Source organism: Limulus polyphemus, unplaced genomic scaffold (assembly GCF_000517525.1).
Source record: "Limulus polyphemus unplaced genomic scaffold, Limulus_polyphemus-2.1.2 Scaffold2137, whole genome shotgun sequence".
Lineage (NCBI taxonomy): Eukaryota > Metazoa > Arthropoda > Merostomata > Xiphosura > Limulidae > Limulus > Limulus polyphemus.
This window is the reverse complement of record NW_013667747.1, coordinates 147,405-166,631: the sequence shown is the minus strand read 5'-3', so window position 1 is coordinate 166,631 and position 19,227 is coordinate 147,405. Positions and strand designations below refer to the sequence as shown.

The window sequence follows — 19,227 nt, the reverse complement described above, 5'->3', positions numbered from 1 at the left end:
GTTTGCTGACTGTCAAGCAGGTTATCTTACGTGTACTGGCTTGAGGCGATAAGTTCTTGAAATGTTTTTTAATAGGCTTCATTAATATCACTGTATAGTTTATCTACAAGTTTGTTCAGCGTATTAGGAGCCGTTGGGAGTGTTATTGAATCACAGGTGGTCGACTACCAGGCAGTTCGGTTTGACACTAGCGCCCTCCATTATTCGCAACAACATTTATATGATAATAAATAAAAATCAAAAGTTCTATCTCTCGTCAACGGGTGTCTCTAATGTAGAGTTTTTTTTTGTTTTTTTTTTTACAATTCGTAAAAACATTCAGTCTGTGATATCGTAAACAGATTAAAATGTTGACTGTCTTATTAAGGCTATAAAACTAGTAAAAACTTTACCCTAAAAATTAATTTTGACTGGCCATTAACGATACCATAAAAGAAAGATATAACACCGACAGGGGCGTCGAGAACCAGCCCAAGCCTCAGAGTCAGTAATATCATCGGGCCCCCTTTCATTCTATTTATTAACTTTTGCTGATTTGTCATAAAAGAAATTTATATGACAAATTTCTTTGTGAATCCATGAAAAAGCAGTAGCCATTTTAGCTCATTAAGTAATATGCATTTCTAGAGAGCTTTGGAATATCCCGCTGCCGGACCCTGGGACTTCACAACCCTTTGTGTCAACACAACCTACTTCCAACATGGTGATAAATATTACCCACAACAAAAGGCTTAACTATGAGCTCACCCCTATAGCCAGTATTTGGTAAGCTCTACGCTCCAAGATTTGGTTCAGATATGTTGGTGATGAATTCGTAATATGAACACGCTATAGACAAAATACAAGAATCATACAGTTCACAATGGATATAGAAAAATATAACAAACTCATATTTCTCGACTGGACGGTTACTTATACACATTACTCATATACCGTTGGAGTTTACAGGAATTCCACAGTTGTAAATAAGTACCTCGAATATCAATCAATCCACTCCAACAGTGAAAAGACAAGCGTCATAAACTGTCTAATTTCAAGAATACCGAATAAAAAACGCATCACTATATAACGCTCCTTAACAGTTCATACCCATAACGTTTGGTAAAGATGTAAACACCGAAAATAAAGAGGGAGAAAGTTATAGACATATATCGTTAAGTCAGGGATATTTCTGAAAATATACAGAGGATGAGTAAACAACATAATGTTACAACAGTATTCAAAAGCCACAATACGGTTGAGTTAATACACATCAGTAGTTAGGGCAGTACCTGCACGGCACGCCACCAGAGGGCGCCATACGTGTGTTGACCTCAGGCAATGGGGGAGAGGGTAGAGATGATTATGATGTCATAGACACCAGAGTCGGTGACGTCATAGTTCCACGAAGTGTTACCAGACATCATGTTATTAGGCGCAATGTCATAGTTTCACAAAGTGGAACTAGAGAGCACTGGCGCAATAATAGGCGGATGTTGTCATGACAATAAAAGTTTTCCAGAAAGTGTGTTCCTAAACCTACGAAATGACACCAGAAAGCACATTGCTAGGCCGCCATGATGATCCCATAATAGAGTGTCTCAATATGTGATTATGTCATCAATGTCTAGATTTAATTATATTACAAGTAAAATCATTATTTTAGTGCAAACTTACTCTTTCACCAGCTTTGCTTTATGCTATCCATATAACTATGATTTTTATTGTTCATGACAAAATGTTTCATTTTACACATGTTACTTTATAGTTTTAACTTACGTAAGTTTAACAAAGGCTGTTGGTGTTTCTGAAGATGGATAGTGTTATTTTAGATGGCTGATGCTCCTAGGTGAATTGTGTTACTACAATTCTATTGGCAGATGATCTTACTAGGCATAACATTGAATTCTCAGTTTTGCTTTGTAAGTAAAACATTAAATAAATTTTGTAGGCCCCACAGTGGCACAGCGGTATGTCTGCAGACTTACAACGCTAGAAACCGGATTTCGATACCCCGTGGTGGGAAGAGCACAGATAGCCCATTATGTAGCTTTGTGCTTGTTTGTTTGTTTGTTACGGATTTCGCACAAAGCTACACGAGGGCCATCTGCACTAGCTGTCCCTAATTTAGCAGTGTAAGAATAGAGGGAAGGCAGCTAGTCATCACCACCCACCGTCAACTCTTGGGCTACTCTTTTACCAACGAATAGTGGGATTGACCGTCACATTATAATGCCCCCACGGCTGAAAGGGTGAGCATGTTCGGTGTGATGGGGATTCGAACCCGCGACCAACAGATTGCGAGTCAAGCACCCTAACCACTAATATACTATAAGCATCATAGTTTATAATTTTGTTGGATTAGCTTTCATAGAAATTATGTCCACATTACTATTTGTTCATTCCAGCTCAGTGTGTATAGTTTTATAAAGCTTATAAACGATAGTAAACAATTCTTGTACTTTACAACAGTCGGTCAAAAGTTCAGTTTAATCATTATTTTAATTATCTCATGTTATAATTTTCAACAATTTTTCAGACTCAGAAAATATAATTAACAGATATAGATTTTCAAAACAATGCTACAGAAACACCTAATATTTAATGTTCCTATATATCAGACGAAATATTGCATATCAGTAGACTGAGTCGAGGTCATTGACAGGCATATAACAAAGGTCAGTTCTGAGTTGGCCAAGTCTATTATAATGCATTGTCTATATTTATGCATTTACAATATACTTAATATTGAAAATAAACGGTTCAAACTTTACACAATCATATATTTTCTACATAAATTTAACGTTCACCATAGTTTAACTAGAGTTTTTGTATGTCACTGAATTTAAAAGTCAGTAAATAATCAACATGTGAAATGTATGAGATTTACGATTTCAATATAAAGTACAACGAATTATATTTGTATGTACTCGAATGGTGAGAGAATTACTGTTTCTGAATAGTATTGATAATCTCAGTTACAATTTCAGAAATAACCTTAATTTTTAATATCTGTCTACAACAAAAAGTCTAAAGTTCAGTCAAATCTGAGTCACTTTTCAAATATAAACACCCTGTCCCTTTCATTAGTAATAATCAGACTGATGCAGTTCCACTAAATGGAAGAACCAGCCTTTAAACGTAAGTATATCATAACATATAATTATTTGCTTATAGTTCACAGTGAAATGAAAAATGAATAATCAGAGTAAATCAATTTTTATTAATATAAACGCTGAACAAGTAAACCATAGTTTACAAGTATTGAAGGAAAAACAGTGTGAAGCATGTGAAATCGACGATCTTAGTCAAAGTCATCATTCTTGTAACTTACTGTATCCTGATGAATGTGTATGGTTATATTTGAGATCAGCATTGACAAGAGTTAATAACCTTATTGCTTGATCTATGTTTAATCAAAGAGTAACACAGTTAAATTTAACAGATTTTATCAATGAAAGTTTTTGGGATAGTGTAGAAAAAGACGACTTTATCCAAGATTTATTAAAATCAATGTGCATGTATCCTACCTTTGAAGATTTTAAGGACAAACAAAATCTATAAAATAACTGTGATAACAATAAAAAAGTTCTTGACAAAGTTTGTCGTTTCTTAAGATAAAATGTATTATCTACAGGGAAATGCAATTGACATCTTATAAATCCATCATGTCTACTGTACAATGTAAAAGTTCAGTAACATACAAAATCCATTCTTCATTGTCAGAGTTAAAGTATAGTGAGCATACAGCTTGTTTTGGTTGTAAAGTATAGACATTTTACAGTAGACATGATGGATTTATAAAATGAAACATGTTGAAACCTGCATGCTGTCCTATGGAAGTATAGAAACATCTTTGTAAAATGTACGCAATTAAATATAAGTTGAAATCTTTATGCAATCCTGTTAAACTCAGTCTGCCTTTGTAAGACATGTACGCACCTAGTATCAACATTTGCCTATAAAATCTTAGTAACACAATCCGCCTAGCAATGCCATTCGTCTATACAAACACTATCTTTAGTAACACAATCCACCTATAGAAACACAGTCTGCCCTTTTGAAATTCGATGACGAGGAACCCACTTTGAGACTAATAATTGCTGGAGACGGCTTGAATGGGTAATGAAGAAAAACTTTAATATAAGTTTAACATAACAGCAAATGTACACCGTTTCGACAAGGTTTTGATAATGATTATGACAATGAAGTGTTACCTAAGAGTGCATTGCTAAGACAGGCGTGATGTTATAGTTCCACAAAGTAGAACCAGAGGGCGCTGGACCCATAACAGGCGGATGTTGTCATGACAACGGAAGTTGTTCAGAAAGTGTGTTGCTAGAGTCACGAAGTGCCACTAGAGGGCGCTTTACTAAGCCGTGATGATGATCTCATGATAGAGTGTCTCAACATGTGATTATATCATCAATATCTAGATTTAATTATGTTAAAAGTAAAACCAGTTTTTAATGACAAACTTACTATTTCATCAGTTAGGCTTTATGCTATTTATATACATGTTACTTTATAGTTTTAACTTAAATAATTTTTCCAAAGGCAGGCTGTGTTTCTGTAGGCAGATGATGCTACTACGCAGATTGTATTACTATGGTTCTATAGGTGGATGGTCTTACTAGGCATAGCGTTGATTTTTCAGTTTTGTTTTATAAGTAAAACATTAAATACGCTTTACAGATATTGTTTGTGTATACTTTTTACATGTTATGTTTATACACTTGGAAGTATTCAATATACATACATATCTTAGAGGTTGCACATAGTATTTTTTTTTGTTCGCACTCTACATTTCAGAGATTACGACAATGCTTCTAATATATACATATTTAAGCCTTTATTGTTTTTCTTCTACACATCTTGAAAATTATCCAAGTATGTTTGATAAGAGGTTTTTTTATTGATAATAATCACTTCCCTTTTCTATACGACGTAAATCAAAAGTTGTTCACGTTACCTGTTTATAGAATTAAAATAAACGTGTCTCAATAATCGTCTGAAATCGTTCATACCAGATTTCGATGAAAATATGCACAAGTTTATAACAATTATGATAGTTCGCTTATAACATATCTTTACCATGTCATAATTTTCAAGTTGGTGGTCATTAACGCATGCTGAGCTGTAAGACAATTACTATGTTAGTTATTGAATAAGTATAGAAAACGTATATATTTGTTAATGAAACTGGTAATATATATATCAGCTCATCTAGCGATAGATGGTGGTACTTACGTCATTGTATTCCATAATGACGGCCTGTACATGAAAACAGGCATGCAGACAAAAGCTCAGTACGTATTTTCTGTGTATTACATTATATCCATTTCAAACAGACACCAACATTTTATAACCCGCCTATCATTCGAATGAATCTATACTGTTATAACTCAGTCATCTGCGTCACATACATCACTTACGTCTGCTTATAGATCTGACCAAATGTATCAACTACATGTTGCTTCAGTTAGTTGGAAGGATAATCTTGGTGATTGTGGAAATTAAGGTACTAGATGTATCATGAGCACACGTCCTTGGTCCTAAGTTACACTGGCAATATCATCCATTCATTGAGATGGCTTGCAACTTATGCTCCTTCTTTATAAAGACGAACTGACCAATTCATTTCTGAAACCTATCTTGCAATAATTCTACACATTGTAATTAAACCCTGTTCATCAACGAATAAATCACATTTTTGAAGTTTTTCCTTACATTTTCCTATTTGATGACGTTATTATTTTCATGATGGAAGTTCTTCATTGTTCTTGCCACCAGTTAGATAGGTAAGTGATATTGTTAGGTTTATGTATAGATAGGCAGGATTCTTTACAGTAGGTGTCTATGACTTGTTGGCGATAAATTTCAATAATAAACAAACTGCACACAGTCTACTTGTTTTAAAATAATATATCAAACAAGTCAAATGTATATAGAAACGTTCTTTACCTAGTTGATTTACACAGTTGTATCCATATTAGATATACAAGACCGTTTCATTTCAATTTGATTCGAGAGTTATGATTTAGATAATAATAAAGCGCGAGTGTTAAAGTAAGTTATTTCTAGAAGCGATAGTTATGACAAGTTTGCTTACGTAACTTTTTGCGAATAATTTGTTGTGTTGTTTAACTGTTGTGAACTGACATCATGTTACTTGTACCTTCTTCTGAACTTTTTTTCGTTGCTTTAGTGAGTATTTTTACATCATAGCTTCTCGCAGTTTGTAGAAAGTTCTAGGCCTTAGTCTGGCAATATATATATATATATATATACAGCCGCCTTATTCCCAGTTCATATCTCTCCAGAAAAGCATCCATGTCGTCTTTCTGTTTATCATATTTGGGCAGCTTAGTTTATCTTTCTATTCGGCGAGCTTGGCGATCTCAGTCTGTGCTCTTATTCTCTCTATTTCCAGTCTCTCCTTTTCTTCTTTTTCAATTTGTGCTCTTATTCTCTCTATTCTCATTCTCTCTTTTCTATTGACGCTCTTCTCTATCTAGTTTATCTTGTTTTAACAAACTCTTGTAGATCGCCATCTTTGAGCCGAAGTCACTCGTCCCTCTCTATCCAATTTTGTATAGCATGGTTGTAATCTATACAATATTTTCGCCACCATTACAGCCATGCATATATAGGCCTACTTCCACTGTCGTTCACATCTTCTTTTCCCGCTTTTTATCGCTGTATAGTCCCATCTAAATCGCCACTGTCAGCTTTTTCTGTATGTAAGGCCGGATTCTTTACGGTAGGTGTTTTTGACTTGTTGGCGATAAATTTCAATGATAAAAAACAGCATACAATGCACTTGTTTTTCAATAATATATTAAAATAAGTTAAACGTATATACAAATGTTTGTTACACATTAATTACCACAGTTGTATCCAGAGATTTAAATAATTTCTCTTTTCGTCAAAGTCCCCAAAGGCTGGTTCAATTAATTTAGAACCCAACTGACAAGTCGAATTATTCTTTTCTGCTCTGTTATTGCAATACAATCAGTGATATTTTCACTTTAAACTCGCCACTATACTGTTAGTTACTACAGTTGTATCCAGAGCTTTAAATAATTGTCGCTTTTTCATCAAAGTCCACACAAGTTGTTTCAGTTACTTTATAATAATTGATAAGATGAATTATTTTTCTCTACACTGTAATTACAATACAATCTGTGATAATTTTACTTTATAAACCGCCACAATGCGCTCTTTATGGCTAAGCTCACAATCATTCAGTCTAGATATATCTGACTCTGTCTTAGCTTACTCTAACTACATTTTGTACGCGTACTTAAAGATTGACAGAGTCCTAGAATGTTTCACACATTATGTAATATTATGATGCAATAATACTAAATTGAAACAATGAGAAAAACTTAGAAGTTTTAGTAACATGACCCAATAATGCAACAACTGCCAATTCACAACAATTGAACTGTGCAATGCATGATTTGCACAGTTACATAAATAAACCTGCAATAAACTAATGCTTGCAAAAATAACTTTTTTGGGGACGCAAGCAGTTAGCATAGAGTCAATAGTGCAATAAATAATTACTACAACACAGTATTTTAATGTGTATCATATCTCGTCATTTAATTTACGTGTTCACTCAGTTAAAAGAGGGATAGCACAAGGAAAGGAGCATGGACGAAAAAACTGGGAAATGCTGTATTACCGAACACTACCCTTATTTCTTGATCAAATCTTCAGTTATTTATGGGTTTGCCTATCTCATACTTCTCGAGATATCAGTTGTACCTGAAATATTACACAGGTTCCCAAGATGCTTGATGAAGTGTAATTGGAATAGTGAACTTCACTAAATGGCGTGTTTATATCCATTTAGAAACTGTAAATGCTGCCATTCTTTCAGAAGATACAAGTACTGTTAAAATAAAGAACAGCTAAATCCTGATCATCTGCAAACACCTTCTAGCCATCTGGGTTTGTTTGTTGAATTTCACGCAAAGCTACATAAAGGCTATCAGTGCCATCCATCCCTAATTTTGAAGTGATAGAATAGAGGGAAGGTAACTAGCCAACAGAACCATTGCAAACTCTTGGGCTACTCTTTACCAACAAATAGTGTGATTGATCATCACATAATGCCCCAACAACTGAAAGGGTAAGCATGTTTGATGACTGGAGTAGCACCCATGAACCAAAGATTGTGAGTTGAGTGCCCTAATCACCAGGCCATGCTAGGCTTTGACCAAATGTGCTCGCCTATTCAGATACTGGGGTGTTACAATTTGACGGTCAATATTCGTTGGTATAAAAGTAACCCAGGATTTTGCAGTAGATGATGTTGACTAGTTGCCTTCCCTTTAGTCTTTCACATTAAATTAGGGATGGCTACATGTAGAAGAATAAGCGCCACCAGGTAAATTTGCCAAAGAATTACAAATGATGAATCAGCATCTAAGGTGCCCCAACAATCATAAGTGGTCTTAGGACAAAAAACAACTGTTCTGAGTTTTTGTGGTTTCATATTATTTCTAAGTGTATATCCCTCCTTACATTGTTTCTCTTGTTTACACTTTCAGCTTTTGTAAAAGGTCATTCTCCATCAACGGCACCTGATATCTTTTGGTGACACTTTCCCTCGTGCTTGCTTTTTGCAGATCAGTATAAGCACGTGATACAGAAAGTCATTAATATTGCCCTATTTTAGATATTTCTTTGTTCTATATCACATATAATGTCTGTTGTGCCCGAGAGAATATTGCAGTAACATATAACATTTGGGTTGGCAGAATTAGTGACTGTAATATCCTTTGCTGGCTAACTTGACAATGTCTCAACGTTACAGTCAACAAATGCAGTAAGCAAAAAAAAAAAAAAAAAAAATAACACTAGGTGATGTTGTCAATTGGACAAAGAAACTGAGTCTCCCTGTTTAATTCAGGTGCATTATCTTGGTTCATTTCTACTTAATTTTCATCATGACTAGTTTAGAAGAGATTCATCTTTAGTGACGGGAAATTTAAAAATATATTCATTGATCCAGTATAAGTGTTCACCCATTTGCTTATGCCAGCACACATATGATTTTTTTGGGTGTGTCTAACTAAAGACTGTGCAATCTTATTATTTCTCACGCAACATGAAACTCAGTCAAGTTATCAAACACAAATTACTGTCCATATTTTCTGACTGAATCTGTTGTTATTGGCGGGTATAATATTTGACAGTTGTAAAGAAATCACTTTACCTGAAAATATAACACTATAGGGTCACGTGCTGAACTCAAAGATCTTTTACATAAGACGCAGTTCAAGTTTAGATTGCACTCTCAGCACAATCTAGGCTAGGAGTGTATGTCCCTCGTTCAAAAGACTATTTCACAGCATTCAACACAAACTGACTTTCCCTCAGAAGTAAGGACTAACCATGCTGTAGGTTTGTTTCTCCCTAGAACCAAATATTCTACTCCAATGCATTTCTCCATAAGTATTTTGGTACTAAGATGTATAACGGCTCTAGCATTCTTTGTGCTATATTCGCCTCAACAGCCAGATGACCAACATCACCAGATTTCCATCACGTGGAGAAAAATGTGATTGTCTTGTGACACTTAAGAACCTCTTTTAAAATTGAATCAGCGTGCATCTAGACTATTCATGTTGCTGGGGCCTTTATAGTTGAGGCAGCACATCTAACAACATGCCTCGCTATTGTCACACATCTTTTTCACCTTTGAAGTTAACGTCTCTATACGCACAACAGTGTCACAGTCAGCATATTGTGTATAACACGACTTTTCACTATATTTATGATATATGACCTTACATTAATAAGATTACTTTTAACGCCACCATATATCTTGGTTTCCATTCTTATGAGTAATTTTCTAAATCGCAACACATACGGAGTTTACAAAATGAGTTTTTCAACTTATATCCTCTAAACATAAATGTAATATGTTAATATCAAATAAGATTATTAATCTTATATCGCTATATAAGGATGTGTTAGAATACAAAAGGTTAAGGTATAATATGAATCTATACTGAAATCTTTTATAAAATATAAGACAGGTGTTTTATCCGAGATAGTCCGCCGTTGGGGCAGCATAAGTCCGAGGGCTTTTCGCACTAAAAGTCGGGTTTCGATACCCACGGTAGGCATAGCAGAATAGCCCATTGTGTAGCTTTGCACTTAACAACAAAGAATCATGGGAGATAAATCACCTATAAACCGAAAATATAAAGTTCAGACTTTCACAAAGCTAGCCATGAAAGAGGGTGGTGCCAGTATCAAAAGAACGGGTTTTTCTATCAACATTTAGCAGTCAAAATTGGTAGTTTCAATATAATGTACATCTTTATTTACATAGCACATTACAAGTAGTTCCCATACGATAGATTCTGTTTGGAATTAAGCACAAAGCTATCTGTGCTCTGCCCACCACGGGTATCAAAACCTGGTTTCTAGCGTTGTAAGTCCGCAGACATACCGCTGTTCCCATACGATAGAATAAATATAACTTGTTTGCGTTGACATATCAACTACAACCAAGTGCCAACCCAAGAAAATATATATATATATATATATATATTTGTGAGTGGCATTACGGATTTATTTATTGTTAAGTGCAAAGCTACACATGGGTCTATCTGTGCTGTGCCTAACGCGGGTATCGAAACCCTGTTTTTAGCGTTTAAAGTTCTCGCACTTACCGTCGAGCCACTGGGGACGTTTCTCGAGCTGTATTTAAAAATACACACATGTGTTTTTTCAGCAATATTGGGAAGAATATTAACAAATGTCTCTCACCAAATAACTTTTATGACCTTAGGAACAGTTGGAGGGTAACCAAAGTGATAACATTGGACTTTGAAACCCATTATAAAGTTAATTTTTTCGCTGAATGACACTAATCTTTAATATTCAAAAGGATATTCACATGTTACTTAGGCATTTTTTTTTAGTATTGGCACCGAGACTTGAAAAAACTGGAAAATATTCAAATTTATGAAATTCGACCTTTTTTTCCAAACAGCACCAATTTTTACTATTCGGAAGAATATTTGCGTATGAATGTTGTCACTCTTAAACATTTTTAGCGTACACGGAATAGTTGGAGAGTAATTAAATACAATCTCTAAACTTCCTAACAGTTTATATTTTTTTCAGCAAATATCAGTTTTTAATTATTCATCATAGACAAATGTTATATTTGGATATATTTTATAACTCACTGAGAATAACTGGATAGTGATAACATTTTTCTTATGCTAATATCGCCAATCTATACAGCTCGGATGGATATTTATGTGGTATTCTGATATACTAGGCCTTTTCATTTTAATGTCGAATTTTTCAAATTTTATTTATTCTAAGTATTTGAAGTTTACACCTAATACGTGGCAAGGAAAGTCATTAAGTTTCTTTCGCTTTAATTCACTTATTGCTCTGTTGTTCCCCTGGGGTAACACATAGTCTGCCCTTAGCAATGATAGCTGTATAATTATATTTTGCGTATTAAAGTTTACAAAGTTTTCTCCTGTGGTAAGTTAGGTGATAACTCGAGGTTACAGCCTTTTATTTTAAGATGGAAATCAACATCACGGGAAGCCCTATTCGCCCTGTGAAATTATGATGCTATAGATTTTAAGTACATAATATGATGCTTTCTCAGCCAGGAGCATATTCTACAAATTCAACAACTTAGATTTGGAGAACTAACTGATTTATCAATCATCAATGTGTACAATTTTCTATTAAGGACAATCATCCTTCATATTGAAACAAACACCGTTGTTTGTGTTATTAAAAATTGTTTTCACTCCTGTCTAGTCTCTTTCTTTGCATAAACTCGGTTTCATGGAAATTCAAGATTTCTTTACAATATTTCCTGGTCACACATCCATTATACAACATACCTAACTTGTTCACTCTTGAACAAAATCAGTTTTATCTGAGAGTACCACAGAGTAGGTAGGAATGAGAAATATTTGGTGTCGTAACCACAGGATATTATTGTGGAGTATTCTCACTGACATGCGTATTGCCTGTGACTTAAACTCTTTTGTTATTAATTTTATAGAAATACTTCTGTCTCAAGTTAATGGCATCTTTTGCAAGTAGAAGTACTCCCGACTAAGGAGTTAGTCATTGAAGAACGATGATTGTCAGAGAGAACTATTGGGTCTAAAAGAAATCCTTTAATGGATGTTTGACTTTTGTCAATGCTTTGAAACTCTACGACTTTGGTCTCTCAGCAGCCAGAAACTCAGGAAGATTAACTAATCCATGAAACAAACACAATGGCAGATTAAAAATTGCCCCTGAGAATTGATCTCCATGGAAGGAAAGCACAGATGACTGGGGGACTGCTACAGTAGAACAGCATCTAGCGAGTCTAGATTGTGTGGAGTGGTCTGTACAGAACCCCACATCACCACCAGCCAGTATAACCCAGTTCCACCTCTGGTTACAGGCACCCAAGACCAGCTGAGAAAGTGGTGGATAAAATCTGTCAGTCAGAGCTGCTTCTCCAACATCCAAGACAGCAGACACCAAATTGTGAAACATGGGGAAGTTATGAGCTTCTCTGAACTGGGAAGTACCTGCCAAGGTGACCATGGATCACAAAGATACCTGGGTCATGTATAGCTAATGAATAAATTGCTGGGAACAAGTCATTCCTCTGCAACACTGGACCAGAGACTGACTATTTGTCCAAGGGTTTGTTTCTCAACATGTTTACTATATAGTACCCATTACATAAATGGTGTATCAGCCAGGTGTTTGACGAAAACCCACAAGGGAGAGGCTTTGGCAACAACCACAGGTAATTGTGAATGAGGTAAAGCAAATTTTGCCCTGATGTTCTAGCATTGACATCCTCTGGATGGGCTTACTGCTGTAACCCAGTTTCGTCTTTGCAGCAGGTAAACTGATGTTCTGGGGAAGAGTAATACAACTCACTCGGTCCAGGAACAGCAGACTGCATGAGTGTATGTGGCAAGAGGAATCATAGAACTTCCATATACACAAATGGTATTCCATTGTGGGTAGAGATGTAATCTCTACTGACCATGCAAAAATCACAGTGTATGAGACTGGCCACAGCCTGTGACCAAGCAAGAAGTTCACAGTTTTATTGATTTTGCATTGTATTACTGTCATTTTGTGGCCAACTTCTCCAAGATTGCTGAACCATTATCTGCTCTCACTAAGTTGAGATGCACTTTAGATGGGTGAGGAATGTGAGAAAGCATTCCTATCACTAAAATGTGTTTTACTGAAAACTCCAGTGCTGATGTATCCATAACAGGGCTACAAGTGGAATTGTAGTAATGTTATTACAGTTGCACGATGGAATAGAATGTGTACTCACATATGCTAATTGTGTGGTCACAGCTTCTGAGTACATATACTGTATGATGACGAAGTAACTGCTTGAAGATACAATCTTCACGTAACATTACCAGCACTACTTGTATGGTAGAAAGTTCGCTGATGTGGCTTATGAAGTTTAAAAATCCAGAAGGGATGACTGTACATTAAATAACGTTGTGGGAGGATTACTTTGTTATACAGCATTATCTGGACCTGCAACATGGAAATACAGACAGATTGTTTTGTTACATGGCGAAACAATGTTTTTTTACCGAATGTATTGACACTGTGTGGGAATTAAAATTATTTCTGCCATAGTTATGTCAAGCCACACAGCAGGAATTTCAACTAGTGATTAGATATAACGATTAATGCTGCGAGTTTTGGGAAAAGCCCTGAAGGCCCCAAACCTAGCATGGGTACTTCTTGCCATGTACAGGTGGCTAAGAGTACAGGAAGCTGTGCTTTACCGTTACAAACCACCAAGATGTGGTTCTCAATCCTATGTTACACCTGGGGCATTATCTTCTTCAGACTTTCCATGACACAAAGATTAGAGGGCACCAAGGTGTTTCACAAATCTGTTCTAACAATTGATGAAAGTTTTACTGGCTACATTCGAGCAAAGATGTTCAGCAATGGTGTAAGCCCTGTATGGGGTGCACTGTTAAGAGAAAAGATTGGCCTACATAGAGTAAACTGTAATAAATAATTTTTGGTTCTCCTCATCAAAGAATAGCACTAGATTTCTCTGGCTCTCTCCTGGTATGTGTTAGTTGCTATGGATTATTTCATTAAGTCAATCAAAGCTTATTTTTTGATCAATAATTCCACACAGTCTGTAACTGAAGTATTGGTGGAATACTGGCTAGCACAATTGGTGTTCCTGAAAATATGTATGGAGCATGGAGCTAATTTCAGTATCCAGCAATTCTTTGAATTGTATAAAGTGAAGTCATATACTTTGCCTTATCACCTACAGTATGATGGTTTAGCAGAAAGGGCAATACAGACTATCAAATGGATGCATGCATAGATTTTAATCTTAACGAAATCTACCGAGTTGAACACTTGCCACACATCATGATGACATACCACGCAAATGAACACATATTGGTTGCTTGTCACACGTGCTCATGTTTGTATCACAAACACTACTTCCTGCAGATGTGATATATGGTCTTCCTCCTAAAGAAGGTGTGCAACAGTATTCATAGAAGTGGTTAAGGTTTATGTTTGTTGATACACACAAACTCATGCATCAACAGCTAGGAAAGGCCACCATATTGGCAGAAGTGATGCTATGAGAAGACCATTAAAGAGCAAAAGTTCCAGCATGGAGACTGGACAGGGTTGTGGTATGTGCCAAAGGTATAGGAGCAGCTTGACTCTGGCTGGATGGGTCGTTACCTTGTGTTCCATCAGATCAGTCCACGAGTTACAGCAGTAGCACTGTATGCATAAGCTGGACACATTCAAAATCCTATCACTAACAAGGCAGGGTGGAACAGTAGTTCTGATGGCACTGATCACTTAAACTCTGATGACAGCATAACACAGACATTGTGGATTTGAACATTTCACATCTCTTTGTACTCTTTGGCATCACATTTATGCTTATTAAAGTTGTACCTTTGTGATGTCACATATGTGTTTCTCCCTTAATAACAGCCTCATAGAGTAAACAAAGGTGTTTTTGAAGTTGAAACACACCAGGCTATCATTTCTGTTCTGGAATTTAAATTCATAGTAGAACCAAAAACAGCCCTTAAGGGTAAACATATTTTCAAAAAAAGTTATAAATCAAAGAAACCTCTGGAGTAAACTGAAACTCTTAACATTTCAAAGTATGATAGTCACATTTAACATAGTAAGAGTAAAATGTTGCACATTTTAAAAGTGAAGGTCAAACTCAGTCAACAAGTTAATGTATCACATATCAATAACTGCATTCAAACTGTTTATACAACAGGGCACCACAAAAAATTAAGTATAAAATACCATGTCAAAATTGTCTATAGCACTAAAGCTCTTCACTGATAAGCATAAAATAGTTGTAAGTTTGGGAATGAGGCCAATTAAAAGTTAGTGTTGGTTTGTACACCCCATGTTTATAGAGATTTCTAGATCTTACACAGATCAATACTTTTCAAGATATACCAGTCAATTATTATGTTCTGATACCTATAAAATATAAGCGGTTCCATTGCCCCACTTGTGTTCAATTTAATTCTTGTCTGTAACAACGTTTCATCTAACAAGCATTTAAATCAGAATTTATGTAATCTATCATTTTATAGGTGAAGGTGAAATTCAGTCAACAAGCTAATGTATCGCGTATCAATAACTGCATTGCTTCACTGTGTATTTGTGCATATGTTATGAATATCACATACACTAGCCTAACAAGTTAATACCAATTTAGTTTTATGTCCACTGCACTGAGAGACAAATGCGCTAAACTGGGGTGCAACAGGGTATTAAAAACTTGACCTTATTTGTGTACTTAACCGTAAACCTTGACAACAGATGATAATCAAAGTACTCGATAAGACTTTTTATACTTAACTGTGAAGCTTGACAACATGTGATAATAAAAGTACTTGGCCTGATTTGTGTACCTAACTCTGGAGCTTGATAATAAATGATATTCAAAGTACTTGACAGGGATTTGTATCCAACACTTAACAGCAATTATCCAAGTGTCTATTTTACACTCATGTAACACTTGTTAATGTTCCATCTAAGGTAGGTGGGAGTAAATAAGTCGGTCTGCAGATAACTACATTAAAAATATCATTGTTAAGGCTTTTATCTGGTGTTAAAATTATTCTTTCCTAAACAAAAATAAATCAATTCAATTCAAAAGATTTTCTTTTCTTATGTTAATATGGCAGTATTATATTCATTACTAAATAGTACATTCTGTACTATCACCTTGTTGATTTTTTCTTTTTTTAGATGTCATTTTAAATTCATTACAGAGACTACTAGTGTTAGGAACCTCAGATATGATAATGTTAAAGTATTCTTAAAAAACTAGCCGCAATCTGCAAAACCTTTGTGGGAGTTTTCATGCCCTTTGCTTGAATTTTCCTTATTCTATTACTTTCATGCACATCATTATGTGTTAGATCGATAAATCCTAATCTATTTGAAAAAATATTATGCGGTCAGACAAACTCACTTAGATGTAACTTTATTTGATGAAACTACACGTACGTTACTTTATTTGATAAAACTACAAGTAAAATAAACTATAAAGTAATGGTATTTATAATAGTGTACAGAGTATGAAACAGTTATGAGTGTTCATTGTATGGCCCGGTTTTACAATTCACACGAAAACAAAGAATAAAACCCATAGTAAAGAAAAAGTAGCTAAAAGGTGTTTATAGCAGTCTATAAAACAAACTGATGCTAAATTATTGCAAAGTAAAGTAAATGTAAAGTTGTAATGAAGGCAAACTTAGCTCAATATGCAGAAACGTCTGAATGCATGTTCACAAAGTGATAAGCATATAGTTTTGAACAAACTGCGCATGTGTCTTTTAGACCTAAATACTTTGAGAAAGCCCATAGGAATTGTATTTAGTGTAATGTTCCTTTTTTTTAGGAAATTTCATGTGGGTTAAGAGTTGTTTGTCTGAAATACTTTGCAAATAAAAAATTATAGTTGAAATCAAAGCCAGTCAAACAACATTGTGCCATCATGTACCATACTTGTTGCATTAAAAAGTTTAACTAAGCAAAAAAACAGGTAAGGTGATTCTAAATGGAAAAGCCGATATGCAATCTGGACTCCTTGGACAAAGGCCTTTCTAACGACTTGAGATTTGTAGCTTTTAATCTAGAAATTTGTGAAAAGACTTCTGGACAGATAAACACAAGCATATTATTTATATGAATAGCCTAAGGGCCCCCAGTCATATGGCTTGATGATATCCTATTATTGTATGGAGCATGATTTTTAACAGACTAAATATATACATACAGTTCAGCTTTTTTTTTTTTCCCCAGTCTTGATATTTCAGACACTCAAAACAAATTTGTTACATTCACCACATTATTTGATACAAACTGAAAACTATTTTCTTTTCCAAAAATGGTATGTCCAGGGCTTTTAGATCTTTAATAATTATAACCAGTATCATTGTGTTTAATAATTTGAGTTACAGTTTAAAAGATTATTCCTTATTATCCCCCCTCCTCCCAATTAACCAACGGTCCAGGAATTTTATTTATTCTACACCTACATTAAGTCCAAAATTAAATTACTTAATGTTAGTGATTACCACAAATTTTTTATTTGTACAATTACAAACCCTAGTAATTTCAAGACCTCTTTCCAAAAGATACTGATATGTGTTTAAATGCCACTTAATAGCTACATGTGGTACTATACCATTTTTCTGCTCAAAAGTACAAAATTAAGGTTAACACGCTAGATAAATGTCATATGTTTAAATGTATTAGTGTCGATAATACTTGCAAAAAAAGTGCCAAATAAATAAGGATTAGTGATTCCTTTGGTGGGTAAAAAAAAAGTATTTCCAACAAATTCATACATCAGTGAAAAAATTAAAGATTGCCAATACCCCCTTACCAAGATAAGATTAAGAGCTTTTATATATATTATTTTATATTATATAGATTCTGGTTACTTGAAATGTGTTGTTAATTTTTATTGACATTCAAGTTTGTGTAAATCCAACATATATTATAAGATCACCTGTGATAAAAAAAACAATAACATTGTAATAAACAAACATGATAATCCCAAAACAACAAAAAAATCGATATATTCTGGTAATATGAAAAGCTGCAAAAGATGAATTTAAGCAACTGTGAAATGCTGTTTACTGACAATGTTAATACAGTTGTAACCACAACTTAAATAATGGTTTTTATCCTAAAAATTTAATATATGTATATATAAAAATCTAATAATATCAGTGATTGAAAAATGCACAAACTTATGTCTTTCAAATGTTAACATCTTTTTTAGCACAGTTGATAAATTATCACAGCACTTGTTCTAAAAGAAAACTCAACTTTCCTTTCTCACATCTCTAGGAAACTAGGAACATACAGTACAGAATTTACAGCAGTCACAAGATAGTAAACGTACATCTATATACAGTCAGAAACACTTATAAAATAGAAATATGATAAAATGATATTCACATGTATGCTTCTAACAAAACTTTCACATTAACTTTATTGAAAAGAAAACTTAACATATGATAATGGCCATTATCATCTGCAACAAGGGTAGAATTACACAAGTGTACACATATACATTTGAAAAATAATAATAATAATAATAATAACAGTAATAACAATCGGTTACTTGACCTTAACCTACATGCAAATGAGGGACATACATCTCTTGAAGTCAATTTCTAGCTAAAGGAAAGCAATATGACTTCCAGTCCTTTATTCAGTGACACATTCAGGTACAAAAAAATATCCTCAGTGGCTCTGAACTGAGAAGTAGATACCCGCACATTTTGTACTAAATCACCTCTCACCACATAATGTGACCATACGCTGAAACAACTCTCACATCATTCTGTGGTGTTCATGTTTGGATACCAAAGCTTCCAACAATCGTAGACGTGCTTTTAAATGCTGAAAAAGATCAAAAATATATACAGCAATGCATATCAATTTCTACACTTAAAGCATAAGATGATCAATAAAAGCATATAAGAAAGTTCAACGTAATGAGGTTATTCGATGACGAGGAACCCACTTTGAGACTAATAATGGCTGGAGATGGCTTGCACGGGTAATGAAGAAAAACTTTAATATAAGTTTAACTTAACAGCAAATGTACACCGTTTCGACAAGGTTTTGTCATCATCAGGTACAAAA

General features: G+C 34.6%; 1 protein-coding gene across 1 annotated transcript in view; it reads right to left on the bottom strand.

Moving 5' to 3' along the window:
• Positions 1-17,304: 17,304 nt before the first annotated feature.
• Positions 17,305-19,227, bottom strand: part of LOC106466056 (protein FAM13A-like) — a 96,807-nt gene continuing 94,884 nt past the window's right edge. The window contains 1 exon segment of the mRNA XM_022394012.1: positions 17,305-18,981. Within this exon segment, the coding sequence (XP_022249720.1) occupies positions 18,913-18,981 (69 nt within the window). The 3' untranslated portion in view covers positions 17,305-18,912.